The 27,091-nt window shown below is 40.6% G+C and overlaps 1 protein-coding gene across 1 annotated transcript in view; it reads left to right on the top strand.

Moving 5' to 3' along the window:
* Positions 1 to 27,091, top strand: part of LRRC1 (leucine rich repeat containing 1) — a 63,046-nt gene that overhangs the window by 31,440 nt on the left and 4,515 nt on the right. Inside the window, exons 5-13 of the mRNA XM_083730460.1 lie at positions 4,481 to 4,537; positions 4,780 to 4,843; positions 8,267 to 8,341; positions 10,347 to 10,491; positions 14,011 to 14,129; positions 16,121 to 16,204; positions 24,057 to 24,172; positions 25,087 to 25,259; positions 25,962 to 26,098. Of these exons, the coding sequence (XP_083586586.1) occupies positions 4,481 to 4,537; positions 4,780 to 4,843; positions 8,267 to 8,341; positions 10,347 to 10,491; positions 14,011 to 14,129; positions 16,121 to 16,204; positions 24,057 to 24,172; positions 25,087 to 25,259; positions 25,962 to 26,098 (970 nt within the window). The remainder of the gene's footprint in view (positions 1 to 4,480; positions 4,538 to 4,779; positions 4,844 to 8,266; positions 8,342 to 10,346; positions 10,492 to 14,010; positions 14,130 to 16,120; positions 16,205 to 24,056; positions 24,173 to 25,086; positions 25,260 to 25,961; positions 26,099 to 27,091) is intronic.

Here is a 27,091-nt window from a genome sequence, read left to right on the forward strand (position 1 = left end):
GTTACCTGGTGAAAAGCCTCTTTCTCCTCCCAGCCATTTTATGATAATTTATGATAAAAGTTCTATTGTTTATTGCTAGATGTTGCCTGCTGCTGAAGTTTTATTTCACTGGGTTTATATAATAAAAGCAGAGCAAAGAGCCCCCTTAGCCTACACATATGCACAAAAAGTATAAATACACTTGGCTAATATTTTAAATCAATAACAGCTTCAAGAAAAAGATTACTGCCTTTGTGAACTGAGGGAGTCAAAGCACTTTTTAACTTCCCATTGCAATTGTTGATTTTAGTACTTATTGAACCGAAAACAGAATTCACTTCTATAAAATTAGAGGTTCTCCATAGGTAGAACAGAGGGAACATGAAGCTTAAAAAAAACTTTTTTCTTTTTGCTTTCATCTTTTGATAATTGTTTTATTTTACATAATGGGCATGTAGTTATGCCCACGTACAAACTGAGGGGGCCTGATTCAACTCGCTGTAAAAATAGCGCAGTCCCCTGACCTTCAGGAAGCACGTAAGATCTACTTGGTAACTTTGGTATCACTTTTTGTTGTACAATGAATATGAATCAGTAGTTTGTTCTGTGTGTGCTTGTGTGCTTGTGTGCGTGTGTGTGTGCACACACGCTTATGGGCTGGCATTCAAAACCATGAACCAATTATGTATAATGTGTGTTAAATACAAATGACACCTGCAAATAAGCATACAGAATTGAATACAGAAAGGGGAAACATGGCAAGAAATGTGATTAAAAAGACTAATTCTGTGGGTTATATACGCAAAATATCTCCCATACATTATATTCAGTTATTATAGCTCATGCTCCAGCTGCAGTTCCCTGTCTATTTGCAGAAGAAACTGGATATGGTTTAAAATTAAGACCCTTGGCCTCTCTCTGTTATGTATGCTGGAACTGCTTGTATGATCAGGTTTCAATACATTATACGTGATAGATTATTAGTAGAGTACTGGTTAAGTTGTGTGACAGCTTGTTCCAGATATCTGGAAATCTGCCTGTACTGCAGAAGAGCAGTACAACTGATGATACAAATTATTCTTTTAAAATCTGCTGTGACCCACAGCAAGTATTTATCAGGATTCAGTGCTCAGACAGCTAGGTATTCAGGTGCAGTTGGGCATGGTGGAAGCTTCCACTGTTTGGGGGATGCAGAGATCTTGCTCCAAAACAGCTCTAGGTCTCTGGGAGTCTTCTACCTTTTCCACTTCTAGCTATTGAATCTGTTCTTTTAGCCTCTTCCTCTATTCACTTTGTACTTCACAAATTTCTCAGGTGCATGGAAGGCTGATTGTTATCGTATTTCCTAGGAATTTGGGAATTCACAGGATGTTGATTCTTCCTGGGGAAGGTTGCGTACTAGCTATCCCATGGAATGCCACCTGGAATTTCGCTTCTGGGGTTCCTGTGAAGCCTGGAACTCTAGAGGTCTATGGTTCTTATCACTGGTAGTTTTTTTGATAGTGCTATAGAAGCAAGAGTTTTAATGTCCTATTCGTTTATTATAATAATTCACAGTTCATCTCTGTTCCCACCCTGCTTTCTTCCCTGTAGTAATTCTGGAACAGAGTCATCATTCATTCAGACCAGTCATTTACAAGGCTGCAATACATAAATGGGGAAAATAAAGACAGCAGTAGAAATAGCAAAGGCAGCAAGTATATGGGGATAGAAAAACATACAATTGTAGAGGCACAGTATATTATAATATACTTGCTTCACACACCGCACAGTACATTTTGCTTGACTTATAAGTACAGGACAGCTTTGCTGAGCCACAGTAACTAAAGATACTGCTTGCTTCTTCAGTTCCTTGTATTGGACAAACTGAATTCTCACCTACCAGAATGGTATAGGAAAAACGAATTATAGATGTCTAGCAGGAAATAGATAGGACTGTGCACTTCTATACATACCCAGGATAGGTTGACCTCAGCTTCTAGTTATGGTTTAGCTGCATTAATAGATAGCTACATTACTTTCGAAATATTTGAATGAAGCCAGCATATTTTAAGCACTGCTCTGATTTGAAACTGCGCCAGCAACTTGGTTCTTCTAAAAAGGGCATGTTTTGGAATGTCGCCCCCACAGGCTTCTAATTGATCCCATACTTAAAAGTAGAAAAGACATCTGGAATGCCGAGGGAGAAAAACAACAATTGTAATTACTTCAGAAATTGCATACTCCCTGTGTTGGCTTGGCAATATTTCTTGCATGGAATTTATACTTGAACACAGCTTTGAAACACTGGACGTTTGGTGGGAAAATGTTGGGGTTTTGCCTCGCAAAATGTGTACATACTGTAGCAGTATACTTTGCATCCCCCCCCCCAAAAAAAAGAGGCAATAGTGAATGATACACCTATATGTTACTGTGGAACACCCCACTGTTCTAAGTTCACAATGCCATGGTATGAACTGGAATCTTGGCTCAGGGAGTTGTGCCAGCATAGCAGCCTGAGATTAACACCGCTGTGCTTTCAACAGAGGTAATGTACAGTTTGAAGGACCTTGTGTGAGAGACAGGGAAGGGGAGATATCCCAGGGTGAGAGACTGGGAGAAGAGAGGGATGCTCCCATGTGGAAGCTGGGAAGTTAAGGTACATTGTGAGAGAGGATTTTGTATTCTTCAATCTCTTCCATCTTTTTTTCTCTTTTCTTCTCTCCTTTTATTATTCTTTGTGTAGATTAGCTGGTCTTTTATTGTATAGTGGAAAAATGCAATAAAACTTCATTTAAAAAACAAACAAACCAGAGGTGATGTCAGGGTAGTGTCTACTCAGCTGTCACATGACACGAAAATGGCCGGGGGGGGGGGGCAGAGCTGGAATGTGACTGCAGAAGTCTCAGATGCCATTCTGAGGTTTCCTTGGCCACCACTGAGACAGCTATGATAATGTAACCCTATGTGTGTCCGAGTGGTTTCCGTGAATTCAGTCTACAAGGAACATAACAGGGCATGGCTGGCCTAGACATATTCCTAACCACTGTCACTTTTGAGTACAGTGACAATGCATTTCAAAGGGTGGCTATAGTGTGAAATTGCAACCAAATTCTACGCGTGAATTTGACTTTATTCAGTAGCGAAAGGGAGGTCTCTTTCCCGCTACACTATGCAGTTAATTCTCTTTATGTGTTGTTAGCATAACAGTGCTGCAGATCAAACTTCTACCTTTGCATCTCACAGGCTCACGGCTGCAGTGTTGGTGACCCCTCCCCTCCCCACTTTTACCCGTGTATTTATTAGCTAAGTGAAGTAATATTTGATGCATCTGACCAGTTTTGGCAGTAGCCCATGAAAACCTACGCTTACAATAACATTGTTGTTCTTTACAGTGCCACAGAGCCCTTTGTTGTGTCTTTCTGCAAAAGTGACTAGCATGGCTGCCCCTCTGGAATTTAAGGCAGAGGCAGCTATGATGCAGAAAATATGGGCATGCATTTCTGTTTTTTGTTTTTGTTCAGGGAGGTTGGAGGATTAAGGCAGATTACAGCCTTGGGATAATGTCCGATACCTTGTGTTCCATTTGGTCCTAAATAAAACCCTGGCCAGGGTGGGGGAATTGTTTGTTACTATGGTGATGATAGGCTTTTACTATGATGGGAAGTGAGTGGAAAGCTTAGCTTAGTCGTGTAATGCCACTTACAATGATGAACACTCCATAAATGGGAAGTTATGGATAGCTGGAGATGCGCTGAACCAATAAATGCAGTTTGTATACCAAAGGCATGTTTTCTTTAATTGAAAAAAGGGGGGGGAGCTTTACACACTGACGCCTAACCATTGCGTGACACATCCAGGCAATTCATCCTTTTCTTCTTGTCTCTACTCCACCACTCATTCAAAAAACAAACATTTTCAGTTTTGAATTTAAGTGTGTGAGTTTTCATCCATTGTCTGGGTACTCATTTTATAACCACAAGTTTTGTTTAAAATAGGTTCTCATTTGCCTTAACACATTCTCATTACAAGAGTTTGTCCTTATCTATGTGTTCCAGATTTTATTAATCTACACAGATTCACTAATAGCATTAGTTTCCTTTAAGTGTTGAGTTATTGGTGTATCAGCAATGTGAAACATGAAATGGATTAATCTTTTGCAAGTTGTAATAGCATTGTAAGGGGGTGAAAGTCCAATTTTCCTTAATGTTTTTTATTGATCTCCGTCCCAACTGTTTGAGTGATGTGTATCCACCAGTGCCTTTTCTTGTTTTTGTGATATGTGGAAGCTCTCCCTACACATCCATATAAGTAAATGATCTTGTATTTGCCATTTACTCTACATGGCTTTTGAAGTGGGCATGAATCCATGAAAAAGATTATGGCATAATCTTTAAGATGTGCCATAAGACGCTTTATTTTTCCTGCAAGAGACTAATATCACTACCCCTTTGGAAATTATTTTTAATGTTCTTTTTAAACAAAGACAAAGGATTAATAAGGTTTGTTTTATCTTTTTTAGCCTTTATAACCTGGCATCACTGGAATTAAGAGAGAATCTGTTGACATATTTACCTGAGTAAGTTGTTCGTTTTAAGTTTGTTATGCATTCATGGCATGAATTGCAGCATTTCTGCCTCCCTTTTAAATGAGTCATTCGGTACAAAGAGATGGCGCTGGAATGCAACATTTTCATTAGCATCTTTTACTTTAATTTGTGTGAATGTTATTCAACAATTAAGAGGGGAATGTCCTAGCCCTAATGCTAATAGGCTGCTTTTAAAGCCATGTGTACAAAATACACTATTCTTGTTTTCCTAGGTCAGTTGCCCAGCTGCAGAGACTAGAAGAGCTAGACCTAGGGAACAATGAACTTTATAATTTGGTAAGCTTCCCACACTTTCCCCTGGTTTATAGTGTTGGTGCATTAGTATGCAAATTCCCAAACTGGCAACAGTGACATCTGAAAAGAGCAAGGCTTCCAGAGAGTGATTTTGGACTGATTGCAATTAACGCTGTTCGTTCCAGTAGCATTTGGAACTGTCTTTGCTTATTGGGACCCAAAAGCATCTGTCTTCAAAGGGCTGCCTTATGGGCTGTGGACGTGGATAAGGAACCTCTTGCAGGGAGTCTATAGAAGGTTATTGGGGAATGTAACTGCATCTTGGGTACACAAGTGCAGCACCTGTTGCTCATGCTTTATCAAGAGAAGAGGATCTAATCATGTGGTCCATGGATGTGAAGCTTTTATGAATAACAAGGGTTTGCAGAAGGAGCTTCCAAGCAGCCATCCCATTCAAACGAAATGGAGTGAAAACAGCCTCTCGGAGGAAGGCTGTGGTTTGCTTCCACTTCCTGAAGCAGAATAACCAGCAATCTGCTGTTGAGACTCACTGCCCTCCAGTTGGCACCTTCTCAACATCTAAGAAAGAAAGCCACCACATCTCTTATAGGACAATGTTGAAACATGGACAGTTGGTCTTAAGATGCACTTTGGAGAGAGCTTGAAAAATCCCACTACTCTGCTTTCCCATTTTGAGTTCCATGGGCTATTCACACCATTGTCTAGTCTAGGATGATCATCTTCTTCTTTTTAAAAAAGTTAATACTACAGTGGTACCTCGGGTTACAGACGCTTCAGGTTACATACGCTTCAGGTTACAGACTCCGCTAACCCAGAAATAGTACCTCGGGTTAAGAACTTTGCTTCAGGATGAGAACAGAAATCGTGCTCCGGCAGCACGGCAGCAGCAGGAGGCCCCATTAGCTAAAGTGGTGCTTCAGGTTAAGAAAAGTTTCAGGTTAAGAACGGACCTCTGGAATGAATTAAGTACTTAACCCAAGGTACCACTGTAATGAAATGCAAACTCACTGACATTACTTATATGCCCACTTGTTCTCATCCATACTGTCAGGGGCTCAGGAGCAGAGGCACAGGAGAGGGAGGAAATGGAGAGCGAGGGGGAGGAATCCGAAGGGAGGGTAGGCGGTGACAGTGATCAGAGGGATTCCATGAGCCTCTCCAGCGAATCGGAAGATTCACAGAAGGGAGCGCCGATGGCCAGGGCAAGGGGGGTGCCAAGGGGGAAACCCCAGAAGGAAGGGGCCAGTGGGGACTCCCAGAGCAGCAGTTGGAAATCAGGACCAGCTTCCCCACCAGAGCGCAGTGGGGGGGAGGAGTCCCAGGCATCGGGACCAGTGTTTTCACCACCAGCGAGAGGAGATGAGTCAGGACTGGCCACGCCTCCATCGGAGAGCGGGGAAACGGTCAAGAGGAAAGTTACCGGCTGGGCGCGCGCGCCAAGTTCAAATGTACAGGCGAGCGGCACAGCAGGTAGCCCGGATAGGGAGCCAGGTCCTAAAGCCCGCTGGAAGGAGGGGCAAGACTCAGGGGGGTCAGCGTCAGAAGAGTCCAGAAAGGAGGAAACCCCAGGGGGCAGAAGGACCCAGAGGAGGAAAGAACTACGGAAGAGGTGGAGTAAGGCTAGAGTCTTAAACTGGTGTCTAGGAGGCGGAGACTCAGATGGAGCTTCGCCGGTCTAGGTTCTAAGACGTAGAGTTGCACGCTGCGGTTTGGAAATGGAAACTAATCTTCAATAAAGACTTTTATACGTTATTACTGACTAGCGTTGGTCCTCTGTGAGCTGGGACCTGGAGGCAACTCTGACACATACGCTTTTCTTGGGTTAAATGGAGAGCACTTAAAATTAGCATTACCTTTCTTCTGTTTGACTTCTTTTTCCTGCAGGTAATGTATAAATGCACACATGACATGTATCCAGCCATAGAAGAGTGAAAGGTTGTCACAACTTGGTGATGCTTCCTTGTATAGATTATTGTTTATGTAGACTCGCCCATCATGTTTCCTGTATAGATTGTTTTTGTAGGCTTGTCCTTATAGTCATCGCCTCTAAACTATTCTTCTCCTTACTTCATTCCTCAGCTTTCAGCTTTCCAAAACTATATTTCCCTCCCCCCATTTTGAAAATTTGCAAATTCTTTTTAAGACTTGCTTTTATGCCTCTCACAGTTTGTAGTGTTTTTCTTTTTAACAGTCCTCACTGGTGACAGAAATGGCAAGCACATCAAGAGAAAATCCCCATCTGCCCTCCTTAACTGCTTTAATGTTTAATTCATGTTTAAAAATACAGATACACTCACACACTAAAATAAGCTCAAACTGTACAGTATGAAATCACAAATTTAATGCGTAGATGATATATACACAAAATTAAAATTCTCCCCAAAGCTAGACAAGATTAACATTCCAGTTGCTTCTCTTTTTTATTTTCTTTCCCTCATCCACTGATGTGGCACTGAAGGCAGAGCATGAAAAAAAATTAAAAACAGTCCAGGCTCTCATTTAATAACCACAGAGAATGTGCATTGAAGACAGACTACAGCAACTAAAAATATTCTGAGGTTAAATTCTTAATAATGGTAGTTAATGTTATAGTGTGGTTTTGGAAGCTCACTGTTAAAAAGCAGGGGGGAGGAGAGGTGTGTGTGTGTGGCTCTATTGCAGTATAGAGTCATTGCAAGTTGGGGGTAAGTTTGCTTAAGGGCATTAAGTTGCACCGTTTGTCTTGGCATTTTGCTCTTCTTGGCATGTTCCTCTTTCAAGCGGGTCATATAATTTCATTTAAAGAGAAAGAAAAAAATACCAGGTTTTTCTAGCAAGAAATAATAAAACGTAACTTCTCAAAATAGTGGCCCGTCAGAATAATGTGAAACTCTTAGATCCCAGCACTTTAGAACATAGGGAGATGGCCCTTCTGTCATTGGTGAAAATGAAGCGCTTCTCATTACAATGTTTCATGCACATTATAGGTAGTAATCAAGAAACTCTGTATCTGCGAATGTTGCCTGGAAAAGATTTCACTTCCATCAACTGAAGAAAGGGCTGTGGAATGTTGGCTGGAGTGTTTTGGGATGTGGTTAGGGTTATCAGGAGTTGACCCTGGAAGTGGAGTTGTTGCAACATGTTGAGATACCATTTCTCCTCCTCCTTGAAGTTCTGAACTGTTAGTAGTGTTAAGTAATGGCAAGCTGAGCAGCCAAGAACCAGGAGGAGAGACAGGTTTTGTGCTTATTCCTTATCAATGGCTGCACCTATTTGTTGTGAGATTTCTTTGCTATGGGACTTTGGATATAGCAAACACAAGCGAAATGCTTGCAGGAGTTCTGCATTCTTGATTTGGCTATAAAGGATACTTAGCTGAAGAAATGATGTTATTTCGGATTCCCCTGTGTATTTAAAAGTATTTTGCAATGGTATTCATGATACATTTTCTCTCACGTGTTGCAGCCAGAAACTATAGGTGCACTTTATAATCTTAAAGATCTCTGGCTAGATGGGAACCAGCTGGCTGAATTACCTCAGGTAAGAGACAATTCTCATCAATTTTTTAATTACACTAAACTACATCGAACATTATTATTATTGGATGACTGAAGGGGAAATCTAAGCCCTTCATATCCTGTTATTTAAAAAAGACAAAGTGTCCATTTAAAGATTATGTAATATTTGATTTCCGCCTGTAAATGCCTTTTCATCTTTGTATGTGTGTTTTGAAGCTGAAGAAGCAAGGGGAAGGGATGTGATGTCAGTGCTTCCTCCAGAAACCCATTGCTAGGCATTGATCGGTTTCCCTCTCTGCCTCACAGTGGAGAGGTCACTTATGTGTCATGCATATCTGTCAACGTTTCCCCTTTTTGAAGGGGAATTCCCTTATTCCGAATAGGATTCCTTGCAAGAAAAGGGAAAAGTTGACAGCTATGGTGTCATGTAACTGCAAGGAAGTGGAAAGGGGTCGTGATAATATTGATGGGGAAGTAGGTGACTCTCAAGGATATTAAGCCCCCCCCCCCCCAAAGAGTGGTGAATTCTTTTCAGCCTGATGGATTCATTTCCTCATGGTTGACCTTTTTTGTGGGTGGGTGTGGTCACATGCCAGGGAAGGGGGCCAAAGGTAAAAGTGGGTGTGACCAGAGGCAAACATTAGGACAGGTGGGCAGGGACTAAAATGGGCACAGTAATGAATGGGGCACTTACCTTTGTAGAATAGGCTACATTTCAGCTACTCAAATGCCAGATGTTTCTGCAGCTCCTCACACACCTCTATCCAAGCAAGCAGTAGACTTATCAAGTCAAGCAAATGTATTTAAAGATGATGAGAGGTGTCGCTCAAGCAGAGAGGGTAAGGCCTGGGGAATGCTTTGGAGCCTAAAGGGCTGCATTTGACCCTTGAACTCCAGGTTGCCCACCTCTGCTTTTCACAGTTTTCTGTTTGGAAGATGAGGAACCTGAGAGATGCTCTACACAGAAAGAGCAAGCTGCTGTTTTGGGACGTCTGCTTTCTGCTATCTTTCCACCTTTCAGCAACACGAGTGTTTTGATAACTTGGGAACTGAACTATGAGAAAATGTGTGTAGGTGTGGATTTTATAGTGCGGGTTCGCTGGCATGTGAGCAGAATTCAACATAAATGTCGTTGATTTTACAATCGGAACATGCACCCATATCTTTGGCTAACTGTAATCCAACCATTGATGGTATAATGGCAAAACTTGGTACAGTGGTGCCTCGCAAGATGAAAAGAATCCGTTCCGCAAGTCTCTTCGTCTTGCGGTTTTTTTGTCTTGCGAAGCAAGCCCATTAGCAGCTTAGCGGCTTAGCGGATCAGCTGTTAAGCGGCTTAGCGGCTTAGCGGATCAGCTGATAAGTGGTTTAGCGGCTTAGCGGATCAGCTGATAAGCGGCTTAGCAGCTTAGAAAAAGGGGGGGAGGGGAAAAAACCCACAGGAACTCGCAAGACATTTTCGTCTTGCGAAGCAAGCCCATAGGAAATTCGTTTTGCGAAGCACCTCCAAAACGGAAAACCCTTTTGTCTAGCAGGTTTTCCGTCTTGCGAGGCATTTATCTTGCGGGGCACCACTGTATACAATTCAGTGAGATTAAATAGTTAAAATACCCCCCTGTTAGACATATTTCTTCTTACAAGGAATGCAGATGCAGGTTCCCCATATACTGATACTGGAGCTTTAGTCAGCAAGGACTGATTTGACTAATTGTGTGCCTAAGCTTTTACATGTTTAGCCCTTTCACCTTGAATAGTATTCAGAATTGGGTGTTGGCTACTGTTGAATGAATGACTGGCTGGCAGCACTGGGCTGCACTCATAAGTCAGCAAATTAACTTGGACTGTTAGCACATGCTAGGTATTGCACACAGAGATTTTACTGGTGAATCACTTGTGATATCATCAGAAATGAGTTGTCGTCTGGCAGAGAGGAATTGCCCTTTTGCCGTTAAGCATCTTGTTATGGGGCAGTTGTCAGATCTCTGGGTGCTGCACGTTGAGACATGACTTAGATGTTTGTCTTGTAGGAAATAGGAAGCCTGAAAAACCTGCTTTGCCTGGATATCTCCGAAAACAAACTGGAAAAACTGCCTGAAGAGATAAGCGGTCTGCTGTCTTTAACTGACCTACTCATCTCTCAGAACCTTCTTGAGGTGCTACCGGATGGCGTAGGTAAGTGAAAAGTGTTCTTTTAAAAAATAAAATAAAATAAAAAAGAGCAACAATAATTTAATCAAGTCCAAACATTTCCAATGAAACAATTTCTTTCTCATAGAAATTTCTGCTTTGGACTAATGCTGGTAAAGGACAGCACAGTACATTGGCTACATTTACACATAACACTAGCCCTTGGTTTAGGGTTGCAAGAATGAGTTTGTGTGACTCTTGGACTCATGTATTCTCCAGCCTCTTTCCTCCTCAGGCAGGGCCGTAAGCAGAATAGTAACAGCTTCTGCTTTTGCCTATCCACAATTTAGTGTTGTATCCAAACTTTAAGCTGTGAAGAGGGCCTGGGTTGTCTAGTGCAGTGTTTCCCAACCTTGGGCCTCCAGCTGTTTTTGAACTACAATTCCCATCATCCCTGACCACTGGTCTTGCTAGCTAGGGATTATGGGAGTTGTAGTCCAAAAACAGCTGGAGGCCCAAGGTTGGGAAACACTGGTCTAGTGGTTAGAGCAGGCTTCCTCAAGCTCAGCCCTCCAGATCTTTTGAGACTACAATTCCCATCATCCCTGGCCACTGGTCCTACTAGCTAGGGATCATGGGAGTTGTAGGCCAAAAACATCTAGAGGGCTGAGGTTGAGGAAGCCTGGGTTAGAGAATGTCTGGCCCAGGACCTGGGAGAGATCAAGGTTCAAATCCCTACTTAGTCATGAAGCTCATTGGTTGTCCTTAGGCCATTTGGTCCTTCTCAGTCAAAGCTACCTCCTGCAGTGACTGTGAAAATAAAGCAAGGGAGGAAAAAGAATCATGTACGCCACCCTGAGATCCCTGGAGGAAAGGTGAGAGATAAAAACAAACTAGTATAATAAACCACAGCTTGCTTCCATTTTAGTAAATTGGTGCTTAAGACTACAGTGGTACTTCAGATTACATACACTTCAGGTTACAGATTCTTCAGGTTACAGACTCCGCTAACCCAGAAATATTACCTTGGGTTAAGTACCTTGCTTCAGGATAAGAACAGAAATTGTGCTCCGGCGGCACGGCAGCAGCGGGAGGCCCCATTAGCTAAAGTGGTGCTTCAGGTTAAGAACAGTTTCAGGTTAAGTACAGACATCTGGAACGAATTAAGTACTTAACCTGAGGTACCACTGTAATGTTAGCTAGTCTGGACTCAGATGGACTTGTAAGCTGTAGTTAGTCACTCTCTGCTCTGCTACCTCATCTGCTCAAAAGACTTCTGCGTCTTCCATGATACAGGCAGTTAAATCTTTCTCCCACTTGAGCCTGTAGCTTTGTTCTGGAATACCAACATGGTTCTCTCTCTCAAATCCATTTATGTCCTGTGGTCATTTTTAAATGAAGTGTGATAGCTGCAAATTCATTTGCTTGCATCCATTTCTTTTGCAACATTTCTTCCTTTCCCACTATTGCTGGCAGGCTTCCTGGGGCAGGGACCTAGTTTTATTTTTTTGCTTAAGTTAAAGCACTATACATATTGATGTTGCTATGAAAATAGTAGTAACTCAAGTACAATGGTTTTCAAGTACAGTAAGGGAATACTCTTAAGAAAACATCTCACATGAGATTCTTCCCACTGTAATATCTCTATTTTCGCAAGCTTTATTTTGATTGCCTTATCTTGTCTGGTGCTGCCCAGGCCTCTCCCATCTTTGTCCTTGCCTTCCTCCCACTTGCTAAACATCCTGGCTGCTGCCCTTAGTACTCCAACTCTTGGTGATATAGCCTACTGCAGTCAGTCAGCAGTTTCCTTTTTACTCACTGTGCCTTGCCAATTTTTTATTGGTACATAACCAATTACCTATTACGGAGAGGGCAACTGGAGGCTTATGAATAAGGTCATTAATTACCTTTCATCAGACTCTCTCACTGTGGCCACAGCATTAAAAATGAAACTGCCCCCCAAAAAAAAACTATCCTAAAAATGCATGAATTTCTACACCTGTGTCTTATATCCAGTGGATGGAAATATGGAATTGGACCAGAATTCAAATCCCTGCTGCATTATGAAGCTTGGTGGGTAGCCTTGGGAAGCCAACCACTGTTGGCTTAACATACTTTATAGGGTTGTTGAGGATATATTGAAATCAAGGCTGGAAAAAGTAGTTGTCTCCCCTCCCTGCACCGAATACACAAAGCAAGTTGTGAAGTATTTTAAAGTACCTAACAAATTTATTATGGCATAAGCTTTCAGAAACTACAAAAAAAAGTCTCAGCCACTACAATTTTACAGTAGTCAGCTACACACAAGCAAAAGACATTTTGCTAGCCTTGCTAAATGAAAAGAAAGTACTCTGAAAATGGGCAGTATCACATTTTAAACTCACTTAACTTACCATAAAATGGCAAAAAATGGAGACTTAGTGCTGGTATAATATGCATCAAATGTTGCTTCCTTTAACCCGAGATGCAGCTTTGTACTATAAAGGACTCTCCCCACACATATGCATTGGAACAACTCTGTGGCTTTAACAAAATTTAATTTGGCCTGATTATTGTGTTTGTTGGATGCATAACTCCCACTTGTTCTCAGTTGAGCTTACTCACAGATAAGTGTGCACAGAAGATTTATTCCAAAGAGGAGGTGTCATAAGGCAGGCATGGCCAACTTTCAAGAGACAGAGATCTACTCCCACTATAAATCATTGAGCTTTTTGGGGTGGGGGTGGGTCCTGTGATCTACCGTGATCTACCACAGACACAAATAAGGGACTGTGGAAAACAGAGTAATCTTCCTTCATTTTAAAAAGTTTTTTACTATTTTGCTTTTACAGGTGAAATAGTAAGGAAAAGCATATGGTCAGCATTTTTCCTAATTGCTTAGTTAAAAATAAAAACAAAGCCTTTCCCTACTTTTCAGTGTTTTGCTGCACAGCAGAACCACTGAAATAACTAACATAAATTTAAAATGGAATTGTTTTCATTGAATAATGTAATTGTGTTACAATTATTAGATTTTTAAGACGTTTTAATGAACTTAGTTTAAACATAGTGATCTACCTATATCTGCATTGATAATGACAACCCTTCTCCCATTGTGAACTTCTCCTTTGCTTTCTCACAAGAAATCTAAGACTAAGCCCCATTAAACCCCAGTGATTCCTATATCCTGGTATCTAAACAACTCACTCATCCATCACTGCTCTGACTTCACTCATTGGCTAAAAACATTGCAAGCCAGGTGTAGCCAGGGAAGGCGTACCTCAATGGTTCTTGACTATATTGTCCTTTCTTGTTCTGTAACAGCTATCGTTGAAGAACTTGGATAAAAGAACTTAGATAAAAGTCACATGGAGTTTTGTTTTTTCATTTTCTAGATTATAAACATACCTGAAATAATTATCTTTGAAAAGACCTTATTAGAAACAACATCACTACAAAATTTTGCTGGCACACCTCAAGTATTTTAGAATATCTGCTAATGATGTCTGGCAAGTGTTTTATGCCACATATTTGCTACTGGTGCAGTTAAAGCAACTAGCATAAACTTCTCCCTTCTGCTTGTAGGTAAATTAAAAAACCTATCCATCTTGAAGGTTGACCAGAACCGGCTTGTTCAGTTAACAGAAGCAGTAGGAGACTGTGAAAGCCTTACTGAGTTAGTTCTCACAGAAAACCAGCTGCTGGTAAGTATGGCTGCAGCTCTTCAAATGGGTGGCAGTAATTAAGCCTTTTGCCATATTCTGACTCATTTTCACTGCAGCATCTTTGTTTTTCCAACTTATGACTACTCCAGTAAAATATAAGACAGTCGAATTAGTACCCTTCAATGTGCATTCTTAAACACATACTATGCATACCATGGAGGCTGTAGTCTAGGAAAAATATGGGATTATCAGAGAGAATGGGAACAAACTTAGATTTCAGTTTTAAGCAGCTGTTACTTGTATCTAGCTTGCTACAACAAATTATTTAGAAAACATCTGTGGCATATATGAAAAGTGCAACAGAAATGAGAACACGCCCCCACACAAAAAATGGAACTGGATCTTTATTTCCCCAAAGAAGGGCCAGTAGGGTCCAAAGCACATTTGCTTAATAAATATGTTCTGCCTACCCTGCTTATTTATATATTTGTTTATTTTGCTTGCATATTTAAGAAACCACAGGGATGGGAAAGCTACTTATTACTTCTTTGGGTGAAATGTCCCATCATTACATTCTAGCACAGTGTTTCCCAAACTCGGGTCTCCAACTGTTTTTGGAATACAGTTCCCATCATTCCTGACCACTGATTTTGCTAGCTAGGGATGATGGGAATTGTAGTCCCAAAACAGCTAGAGGCCCAAGTTTGGGAAACACTGCTCTAGTGGTAGGAACACCTGTTCCAAATTTAAGAAACTTGCCAAGATTGGCTGGTAGGACTTCACTACTGTGTCATTCTATCTTTCTTCCCTACCCAATTTATCCTAACATGCATTCACCTCATAATGGAAAGCCTTGATTAAAAGGGTTTGGGTCCACATATCTCCCCAAATGAATATCTGATTGCAAATGCTCTTTAGTAAGCTGATGGTTATATCTTCAGAGGGAGAGAGGCTTTAATTTAAAACCTTCAACATTTTGCATTTGCCCAGTGTGGTGGAGCAGCAGCAATACCCTCCCAGCAGTGTAGTCACTGCTACTTACTGGGAGCGATGAGGTTGGGGTTGTGCAAATGCTATTGCTGCAGCTCCTCCCACCCACTCCTGTATCAGGGGACCTGCTCCTGCATATTGCACAAAAGCTTGCCTAATAATTTGGCAAGTTTCTTAAATCAACTAGATGATTTAAAGGTATTGGAACGAGGAGGTAGAAATCCATAGTGCACAAAAGGAATTTTCAAGTTCCTGGTGCTGGAAATAGAGGCAGTGTAGAAAAAGAAAATGGAAACAACAACAACAGAAACAACAACAACAATTTATTTATACCCCACCCTTCTGGCTGGGTTTCCCCAGCCACTCTGGGCGGCTTCCAACAAAATATTAAAATACAGTGGTCTGTTAAACATTAAAAGCTTCCCTAAACAGGGCTGCCTATGTTGGAGCTGTTTCTGACACTTCCAGGCGGGTGCCCAAGTTAGGATGGTGTTGGATCTTGGGATGTTGTGTTTTCAAGCAAGGGGAGAAGGAGAAGACAAAAGCAGTAATGGCTGCAGAGGTGAGGAAGCAAGGAGGGTTCTGAATGACACAGCAGCATTTTGATTCGCTAGGCAAGATGCAAACATAAAAACAGAGTGCACACCATAGTTACTTAACTCTGTTACATGCGGCTTCATCCTCAGATTATTCATATGTAAATTTGTATGTGGTGGTGAGAATTCCTCTTGGCACTGCCATCACTGCTCATTACCTGGGATGGGGTTAGGTTTGAGTCAGCAGTGAGGTCATAGTCACATGGTTGTAGCAGAGGATTGGTGGCAAAGGTCATGTTAGTGCAAACATGACCTTGCTTTGCTCTGATCTGCCCCACCACATTCACCCCTAGAACTTCATTGATTGAGCTCGCACACCTTGGAATCTTAAGTCTTTAAATCTCAACAACCTGTATCATCTGGAACTGCTCTGAAAGGTAAACACATATTGAAAAGCTGGAGGTATTGTAATCACTGACATTGCTCTGCTTTGATCTGAAACAGACTTTGCCGAAGAGCATTGGACGGCTAAAGAAGCTGAATATATTGAACGCTGACAGAAACAAACTAGTGTCTTTACCCAAAGAGGTAAGCAATATCCCTGTTGTTTGTCTTTGCAGGGGAAACTGGACAGCATGTAAAAAGGTATGTCATTTCCATTCAGCTAGCAGCCTTGGGTCAGGGATGATGGGGCTTGTAGCCTAACAACAAATGGAGAGCCATAGGTTCCCCATTTCTCAACTAGAATGAAATGTAGTAGGGCGAGAGCTTGGACTGCACTGACTAGTAAAACCTGAAATAAGTGGACCTGGGTGGATGGAAATAAATGCATGTAAGGAAGTGTGTTAGAGCAGTCTATAACTGAAATGGTAATTTACTGTCCAATGTGCTGTGGCTGGTGTCTAGTGGTTTAGCCCAAATGATTTCACTTCTCATGGTCTTGGACATCTGAAAGGAGCTCTTAATTTCCATCAAAATCCACTCAACACAGCAGATGAAGCATTTTCAAAGTTAGAAAAAGGAAGAAAGAAGGCCAGTTCCTTTCCCAGGGCAATGTTTTGGAACACTAATTGCTGATGAATGTGTGGTGCTCTATCAGAATACCCTTGAAAAGTCCCAAGCAATTATGAGTATTACTGGTTAGCCATTTAGCTTTTTATGGTTAAAAATTACTATGCAGAAGTTCATCTCAAGGTCACAAGATTTGAAATGGCATTGGGTGCTTGTAACAAATAAACTGAAGAACGCTGCCTTCTTGGATATCTATACAACATCTGGAGGGTTTTTTTTAAAAAAAACATTTTGTATTTAGCACACTGATGAGATTGCATTGCTGGCAGTCTTATTGTCACAGGCTCTTGTCTGCGGCAGGTTCTGACCTGCAGAGTGCTTGTGTCTTTCTGTGTGAATAATTTACTGAGGGGTAGCTGTGCTTAGTCTACTGCAGCAAAACAAAAAGCATTGCAGGAAAAAAAAGATTTAATAGTTTTGCTATCGCAAATCTGCTGAGAATCCTCAGGAGACCTAGATTCCTCATTGGAAGCTAGTCCTGTGATCTGTTTGAGCAAGCATGTACCTTGCAATGTAATGTTTCTGGATTTCAAAGCATGGTGTACCTTGCAAATGTCCCCTTTAGTCCTCGGGAATTACAACTTTTGGAAGTAAACGTAGGTTTCAGTTCTACCATCTTAGTCTAAATCAGTGTCCTTTAAGGCTAACAAATGTCACTGTGGCATAACATTCAACAGACACAATTACTTTCACACACATGTGTCTTCCGTTCTTCATTTTATGCAAAAACTGTGCTGGGCACATGTAATCTGCTTGGTTTGCTTTTAGTTCTGCTTTGTTGCTGAGTGAAACTGGTTTTGGTTTTTAAGGAGGGTGGGAGGGGGGTTGGAATGACAGCCGACAGGCTTCTGGTGGTGTTTTTTTTGTTGCCAGTGTAGCTGTTTGATAACATTTGCTTTCAGCAAAATATGAACATGTGCTATAAATAAGAAAAGCCACACATGGTGTGAAAGTCAAAATGACAAGAAGAAATTTAATTTAATAACATCCAGAGACTGAAAGACTGCAGGGATGGAGCAGTGTGGTGAGGAGTCTGCCAGCTGACAGCCTTACAAAAAGGCTTCAACTCTGCCCTCGCCACTCAATGGGATTACTGCTACATTGCAGTAAACATTTCAAAAAACAGTCTTATTAGCCCTTGAAGGTCAACACAGGTTTGTTGGTTCAGTTGGCCACATGCTCCTGAACTTTTAGGCTTCCAAGTCAGAGAGGTCTTCAGAATTTTCCTTTTCTTTGTAGTTTGGATGCTGATTTTTCTGGCCTCTCCAGATACACCTGGTATCTGTGAATAGGCATGATGGATGGGGGCAATGAGCACTGAGTATCACCAATCCTGAGTGGTTCTACACTCTAGAAAATGTGAAGGTGGGCCAGTATAAAGAGATAGCCTTGGATAAGTGTACTCATACCCTTTTATATAGGATTACACCAAATCAGGCCAGGTCTCCATTTAGCTCTGCAGGGTTTCAGATGAGTCTTTCTCAGCCCTACTTGCAGATGTTGGGACTGAACCTGGGAGCTTCTACACTTGGGAAGGGAACCTGTGGCCCTCCCTATGTTGTTGGACTCCAGTTCCCATCAGCCTTAGCCAACATGACCAATGATCAAGGATGATGGGGGTTGGATTTCAACATTTGGTGGGTCACAAGTTCCACACCCCTGTCCTACATTGAAAGCATGGGGAACGTAACCAAATGTGGTTACTCTCTAGATTCTTAGCCAACAAATATGTTGACAATTAAGTGTATGAGAACAGTTAATTGAAAGCAAAGCAAATCAGCATCCTTAATTGGATGTTACTGCAGAATGAAGATTGTGTTCAACTAAGTCCTACTCAGAGTACACCCATTGTAATTAACAAACCTAAATTGGTAATTTCCATTAATTTCAATGGGTCTGCTCTGCATAGGGATAGCATTAAATACCACCCTGAGAGTTTATTCTACAGTTTTATTCATATAATAGTAGAGAAGTTTGGTGGTTATATGATACTTCATTGATTAGAAAATGTGAGTTCAGGAAGCTGACTGTTTTCTTCTGATGTCAGTGATATTTGAAACTGGAGATAAAATTAAATTATAAATAGAATTTTGTCTTTCACTGAGTACCACATGTATGGTAGGGTCTGATAAGAAACAGTTTTCTGCCTGGTGAGTTTAGCCTTCTTTCTGTGTACCACTTAATTTGTTACAAATATCTGAGGGACCTGAATTGTGCCTGGGGGCCTGTAGATCCAGCCTGTCATTTTACTGTGAAAGCTTCAGATTATACAGAATGAGCTGCTACACGAGGTTGACTGTTGTGTTATAGTACAGAGATAACTGCATGCTGAGTCAAATAGTTGTCTTGTTGAGAGCAGGAAAAGAAATACTGGAGTTCAGCTTCAAATGTATCAACATACTCTGTACAGAACCTTAAATATGATAGCATGTGCTTTATTTGTTTTTTAGAAGCATAGCAAAAAGCTTGGGTATTTTTTCTGCTCTGTAGTGCCATGCAATTAAGTGTTTGGCTACAGACTAAATAATTAGTGGCCAATTTATTTTTTGTTTAGTACAGAGTCAGGCAATGGTATAAGCCAGACCCATAAGCCCTTCTTCTCCTGTCCAGGGATGTCACAAACACCAGCTTCCGGTGTCGCTTCTGCTGCTAATAGGTCGCTTCTTTTGCTTCCATTAACTGTTCAAAAGTTCAGTTAGTTTTGCTCACTCTCTGGATCTTGAATATTCACAGATTTATTTCCCTATACCCTCTTTGGTATTTTTCATGATGTCATAAGTAGCTTTTTCAGAGCTTCAAACCTCATATTGCCAGTGGTGAACTGTGTCTGGTGTTACATAAACCAGCTATTCTGGCTGCTCCGCAGCTAATCATAGCCATCAGTGCCACCTACAGAAATATGACAAAGTGAACTGCCAAGTGTGATAATGAGAACTTCTGCTGAGCAGTGTTGGGATGGAACCTTGACAAAATTCTGACAGGTGAGATCAAAGGAGGTGGGCTTGCGTTGCCTTAATAGCAAAGGGGTTTGACATGGGGAGATTAGTGGGTGGATTTCAGCAGGCAGCTTCTGGCAGGCAAGCAGGTTTGATGAAGTGACGGTCAGGTTCTTTCTTTCCTACCTGTTTGAAATCATTATATGAACTAACAGCTGATTCATACACAGTGATTTATTTCATTGCTCTGTTATTCGGCATTTGATGTGGGGCAGCCTGCTTTGATAAGGTATTGTCTGAAATGATGTGCACTGATATAAAAACTCTGGTGCTTGTTAGTGGTGGCTGTTTTACACCTGCAAATCATCACTTAATGTTGAAGTTTTGGAGTTCTGAGATCATAAATATATATACATATATATGAATTTTGTCTGTCGTATTGTCACCTATTTTCTTGTTCCCTTTTTTGCAAATGGGCATCTTTAACAAAGTTTAGAATCAGAGCCCCTAAAGATCCTTGGTATGCAATGTAACATGCACAAATGAATACATTACTCTTCAGTCATACCAGGTTGTCCAAAAGGGGTCAGAGGAACATATATGCAATTCAACTAACCAGATTCAAACGTCTGCTACTTTTGACTTTTTTTTTGCATTTGTGTTGTGTATTTTGTCCTGCACATGAGCCATGTTTTGAGATATACATTAGGTATCTATGAATACATAAAAATGAAATGGTGGTTAAATATATAAATTGGCAGCTGGGACTAATAAAACTGTTGGCAAATATGATATCAAGTGAGTCGCTGGCTATTCATCACTTGACTTAGATGGCGAGAGGATATTCTGGATTAGTGTTGTGGCATGGATGCTTCGGAACATGCATGCCGTTTAGAAAATAATGTTAGTTCAACTACGGAACTCACTTCTACAAGATGCAGTGATGGCCACCAAATCGGCATAGCTTTAACAGAAGATTAGGCAAATTCATGGAGGAGAAGGCTATCAAGGCCACAAGCCATTGTGGCTATGTTCTCTCTCCACTGTTGGAGGCAATATGCCCCTGTATGTCAGTACTGCTTGTGGCCATCCCATAGACATCTGGTTAGCCACCGTAGGAACAAGATGTTGAACTAGATGCACTCGATCCAGCAGGCCCTTATATTCTTACGCTCTTTGAACTCTGTTTATTTTGCTTGCCACAAAAGTAGAATGGATTCTCCCACTAAAATGCTTTCCCTGGTAATCATTGCTTCTGTTAATTGTTGCATGTAAGTAAATGTTTCTGCAAACTCTCCTTACCACTATTTGTAGATATTTCCCCCGTCTACAAAGTGTGAAATATTTTGGCAGCAAGATCAGTAAACCTCAAGGTTTTGAACAGCCATCCTTTTGAACCCAGTGTGTCCCCATGTTACAGAACGGGATAAAAAAGAAACTCTAAGCCCTTGTCTCCATTCAAATTCCTAAGTGTGCACATAACACCTGAGAACTTCACCGGAAAGTTTCAAGATCAGAATTTTGTTTCACCTAAGGATTCATTCATGCCTAGGGAACCCTGTAATTTTTGAAGTGGAGGTGTAAGTTTCACAACAAAAGACTGAGGTGATTATTTCAAGAAGGGCTATTAGTTCACAGTTGATATCTTACCAGTTTTGATTGGATGCTACATCTTCACCTATTATTTTTGACAGAGCTGCATGGTAACAAATGGTTCAACCTTGTCAATGTTGCTCAGCTGCAAACTATGGCATTTTTAAAGTGACTATATGTGGTAGATATTTAGAATGTGCTGTGTGTAGCCAGCCATTAAATGTGTAGCATTTTTGTGCTCTGAATAGTCAACTCTCCTATTAAAAAAAGAAAAAAGAGAACCCTTAAGGCATTATTTGCATCTCATGATTGTATCCTCCATATGAGCATGAAGTGTAGATAGCAAGCAATCACTTATCACATAGTATTCATTTGCAAAACTCTCTCTAGGATGTATGCAAACACATGGGGAACTGGTCATTATTATCTGACCCTGTGGTAAGCAAATACTTTGCTATGTTTTGGATTAGGTCCACAAAGCTCAGCATTATGGACAACTAGCTTCTCACATGCTTTCATTTAGTCAGTTTACAGATTTATTACAGTTTACCATGTAGTGGTCAGTTCACCAGGCAAATTGCTCAAGGCTGTTCAATGCAGAACTAGCTGGAAGCCAGTTTCAGTGAAGGAGCGGAAATGTTGAGTTCTCTGGTAGAGAAAAAAAATGTCTCATCATAGAGTGTGTGTGCTTGTGCAAGACTGGTATTGTCTTGTCCTTTGAAATAATAGTGTGTGTTTATATCAAACAACTGTCTCTTGTGTTTTTCTTAATTGTTAGCTGCTTGGAAAAATTGAGTCAGGTAAACTCTTGTAACCTTGTAAGTATTGTTCTGTCCACGGTTGCACTGATTCCTTTCATCCAAACTGCTTTCAATGCATGATGATTCCAACTGGCTGCACTTTCATTGCCCCCAAAAGTCTGGGGTTTTCCAGCTCAAGGGGTGGGTTCCTCTCAAGAAGGCTGCATGGCCAAAACTCATTCTGCTTGTTCTCGACACAGAATCATTCAAAGAAAACACTCCTTGTGTGCTACAGGGCATCATTTGCCAGCTCATCTAGCATTCACTAACCAGAATAATTGTGCTCAGTTTTTTTATTTTAGAGATGCACCAGTTAGGCAGACAATGGATACTTTTGCTACGGTTCCTCATATCCTGTCAAGAGTACTTAGAGAAATTTTAGTGCATGGTTTTTCACTCCTGGGGAGGCTCTGCAACTTAAACAAACACAATATATAATCATCTTGCTCATGCTTTTTTTCACTATGAACTCCTTGCATGAAAATAGGAGGAAAGTATGCCTGTTTCTAATGGAAGGGAATACGATGGAAATATTTATGTTGGCAAAAAGTTTGCATAAAGATTAAAATGTGATGAAAGGAATACTTTTTTTTGGTGGTTACTGGGGAAAAAAAGATTTCAGTTGTAATGGAGGGAAAATGAAAATGAAAATTCAATTCAACCAAAATTGAATTGACTCCAATAACTAGCTAGCATTTAATGAGTTGTTTGAAAAAGTATTTTTAGATTTATAACCAAGGCTTAGAGGGGGCTTTAAAGTGGCTTGTTGATACAAAGATTGTGGTCTACTTCAAACGGTACAGACTCTCTCTTTAAGTTGGTGGTTAGCATCAGTGGTAATGACAGTAGAAAACTTTTTATCCTTTTAAAAAGAGAAATGTGATGATGGAAATTCCATTCATGTTGCAAAGTGACCATCTTAAAGATGCATGTGCTGTTGAAGTTCTTTACAATAGAATGCTTATTCTCTTGAAATGAAGCTTTGAACTTCACAGAACCTGGGTGTGAGATGATATCCTGAGTTCAAGATGCATAGTGTTTTCTACGCTGAAATTTAGGTGAATGTAAACAGAAGCTTATATAGAATTTCAGAGGAAATTGGATACTTGACACAGTAAATTGAAAAGACCCACTCTTAAATCCTATACATGTTCATTTAGAATAAAGGCTTGCTGATTTTAGTGGAACTTACTAAGTCTTATTACATTTTAAAACCTACTTAGAATTGCTAACTTTAAAATGGTGATTGTGATTTTGTGTAACTTAAAAAGTATGCCTTAAGTGCTTTTCGCTTGAATCTATTACTTGAATCTATTGCTTTCCATTGTGCTGTTGAGTTAATTATTGGGGTTCGTGTAAATTATGGCGCTTTTTTTTTTGAGCGCAAGATGCCTTACAGTGCACTCTTACATAAGTACTGAGTTTTCAAGTTTGCATAAGCGCAGTCTCAATAATTGCTATGGAGCAACCTTGTGGGTGTTTTACTTAGTATAAGCAACTGCTGCTTTAAAAACACCTCAGCTGCAAATAGAGTGAATTGAAGATGCCGGTGCATTTGACAATGAATCTTGCTTTGGGCAAGCAGGTTTGTGTATTCCGTTGTTGCTTTGCAGGTGCGCCAACATATACAAACACACCCCTGAGCACCTGATGCAGAGTAGCATGTAGGGAAAAGAAATGAGATCAGGAAGCCTAATTTTATAAAGCAGTGGCAGAACCATCAGACCAGGAATTCAGATGTTTTGCTGAAGCTTATCAACTTTGTTCCCAGCTGCTCTCTTTTAGTCGCTAAACAGAAGAACTTTAAATGCTGTCTCTGAAGCTTCCATTGTCCAATGGGTTAGCTGAGAAGGAATCAGAATGAGTGTCCCAAGACTGCCCCTTAGTGGAGCGAGTTGTTGTTGTTGTTGTACAAAGCAACTACTAAGGCAAACATGAGTATTCTAGTGTGCTGGTAACATTAGTACTCACAGTCCATGTTCTACATGCATACTGTGCCTCTGCAACAATAATGCATTCTCTTTTCTTTTCGTAAAACAGATTGGTGGGTGTTGCAGTCTAAATGTTTTTTCAGTACGTGACAACCGGTTATCTAGGATTCCTCCTGAGATATCACAAGCCACAGAACTTCATGTCCTAGATGTAGCTGGAAATAGGCAAGTACTCGTATGCACAACAAATCCAAATTATTTTTGTAATGTATTCAAGATGCTTAATGTTTGCTACATCGGATGGGGTATGTGCAATTTGGTAGCTGTTATAAACACAGTTTTTTTAAAAAAACACATTAATAGTTGAATGTTTAGGTTAGTTCCCAATTTAAGTCAAATGAAGAGATGTGTTGGATTTAGATTTATTTATTTATTTTGCTATTATTCCACTGGGGTACAGCTGTACAGAATGGTACTGCATCTGTAATGAGATTGTGGCATGCTGTTTTTAAACACCAGATATATTAGTATTATTTTATTATCTTTTCCATTCAGAAGAAAAAATAGGTACTGGAGGTTAAATCTCCCTTCCTTAGACTGTTGTGCTGTGATAAGATCCAGTAGCTACTGTAATGGGATGTGAGTCTTTATGCTGTCTGGCTGTAATGTAGTTCACAGCAATTAATCCCCCCAGTTTGCAGAATTTAATTTCCCCCCCTTTCCAGTCACTTACAGCAATACCTATACCATTCTCACAACGCTTTTAGGGAAATGCATGGAATATGAAGGGTTAGTTGGGTGGGTGGAATACTGCAATTTTCAAGACCAGACACTACCTATGTATACTTGTGAAAATGCCAAGCTCTTTCCTGATCACATCAGATGCTTCTTGCATATTTGCCTGCACATAACAAAACCAATGTGGTAAGGCTGATCTTTTGTTGGAAAACAGTAAGTTACATAAAGTGCACAGAATCCATGTAAAAATTTAAATTTGTATGATCTTGCATGGGGAAACAGTTGTTTGGGGCACCTTCTTCCACCTCTTTGCAGACATAAAAACAAGACTTTTTCATAACACTGAAATGCTTTATTCTCCATAGCAGTTTAAGAACTATTAGGATTGTTTTCTCCTCCAGGTTGCTACATCTTCCCATGTCGCTCACCAGCTTGAAGCTGAAGGCATTGTGGTTGTCTGATAACCAGTCCCAGCCTTTACTTACGTTCCAGACAGACACAGACCCTGAAGTAGGGGAGAAGATTTTAACATGTGTTTTACTTCCTCAAATGCCTTCTGAGCCTGGTTGCCAAGGTAAATACATTTTACAGATCAATTTCACATGAAGCAAGATGGCTTCAGGGGTAATGAGAAAAGCAAACAAAACTCCCTTGGCTGCATAGTATCATGTAAGTGTGCTATGCCTCTTAAGAGGTTTTCAAGAAATTGTAGTTTTGAAGTTATGAAGTGTTGCATATCTTCTGCCAAGTGATGATAATAATGGCTTATCGGCTCCCCATTCCCTGTAGTTTTACTTTTAACTTATTGAATAAATGCAAATCATTAGCTTGATCTTGGAACAGCTTTTCTTGATGATGTTTAAATATGTTGCATGTTCTTAGCTCTTAGCTCAAGCAAGTACAAGAGTTACGTACATGAAGTGATTTTTTTGCACTTGCAACTGAAGACAATCTTGGGCATTGAGAGATTTACATTTCAGGGAAACAGTCTTAAAGAAAAGAGTTCCAGAAAGTTGATGTTTCAGCCTCTGTCTGCTCATATATGGAGACATGAACAAAATTGCCTGATAAGACTGTATCATTGCAAATGCGATGTAATGTCTTTCCTAAACATAAGCACAAGATCTTTGCAGCTGACCTCTCAAGTGAATGTAGTATGGAATTGTCAAACGTGTTTTTATCAGGAAAAAAAACCTTGACATCTGAACTGTTGGATATACGTTGATGCTGACTTCTCTAACAACCTTCTATCTCTATTTGCTATCTCTCATAACAGATAACCTGCCCCGATGTGGGGCACTGGAGAGCTTGGTAAATGAAATGTCAGATGAGACATGGAATGAACGAGCAGTAAATAGAGTCAGTGCAATCCGCTTTTTAGAAGACGAGAAAGATGAAGAGGATAATGAAATGGTATGTTTTCTTGGAAAGCGAATGAAAAAGTGGGGCCGTAAGCACGGTTTGTTGGACTACTGATGATTCAGGCATTAATTTACACGGCACCAGCAGACCATTACTAAATTGCCAATTTTGTTAAATGCTTGTAATCAGATACTCTTGCAGAAACCCCTGGGTAGCAAAATATTGCTACTTAATCCTAGCTTTAATCGACTTTTATTGTCTTTTTTGGGGGGTTTTCCCTTCAGTTTTCCAAAAACAGGATGGAAGTATCCATCTTCTATGGAAGATTTGGAACCAACATCCTGTAGGCAGCAAAGCCCTTGGAGTTATTCCTCCCCCATTGGACTGTCTCCTATCCTGCCATACTGTTTGTTGTCATTGCCACAATCCCTTCCATCGCCCTGCCTTCATTACATGATCATTTGTATTGACATCTGAACTGGCAGGAAATGTTCAGTGTTCTGCTCAAAATGAAGGAGGGCCGAGTGGGAGCACCTGTCACTGTACTTATGAGACCTCCACTAAAGCACATCCCCTCTCCCTACAAATATGCCCATGAAGTAGGTCCACTTAAATGATTGCTTTTTACTCACAGAAGATGTCAAGCGGCAGGCAGGCAACCTTCATATAGGAGTGTAGCAGTATGAGACATGTGTTTGCGTTCACACTTAAAAACAAATACCTTAGGTATACACTTAAAGATGCCATGTGTGAAATTGTCCACAGTACAAACCTAAAATATGCATTAAAGGAATGTTCTTGCTTTGAATAGTGACTACAGCATTTTTGAGAGTAAGAACAAAAGTGTTTCCTTGCAACTAATACTTAACTGGACTGCAAAAGGCCCCTTCTACCATCCTCATATATTGGAGCAACAAATTGACTCCCAGTCCTTCTGACTTTCTGTAACTGGTGAAATTGCACAGTTCATATTAAAATAATGCTGCTATAAAGCAGTTAAAATTGCTGTGATTCATTTAATATCATGGTTTGTGTGTGCACGCG

Source organism: Podarcis gaigeae, assembly GCF_964106915.1.
Source record: "Podarcis gaigeae genome assembly, chromosome: 3".
NCBI lineage: Eukaryota > Metazoa > Chordata > Lepidosauria > Squamata > Lacertidae > Podarcis > Podarcis gaigeae.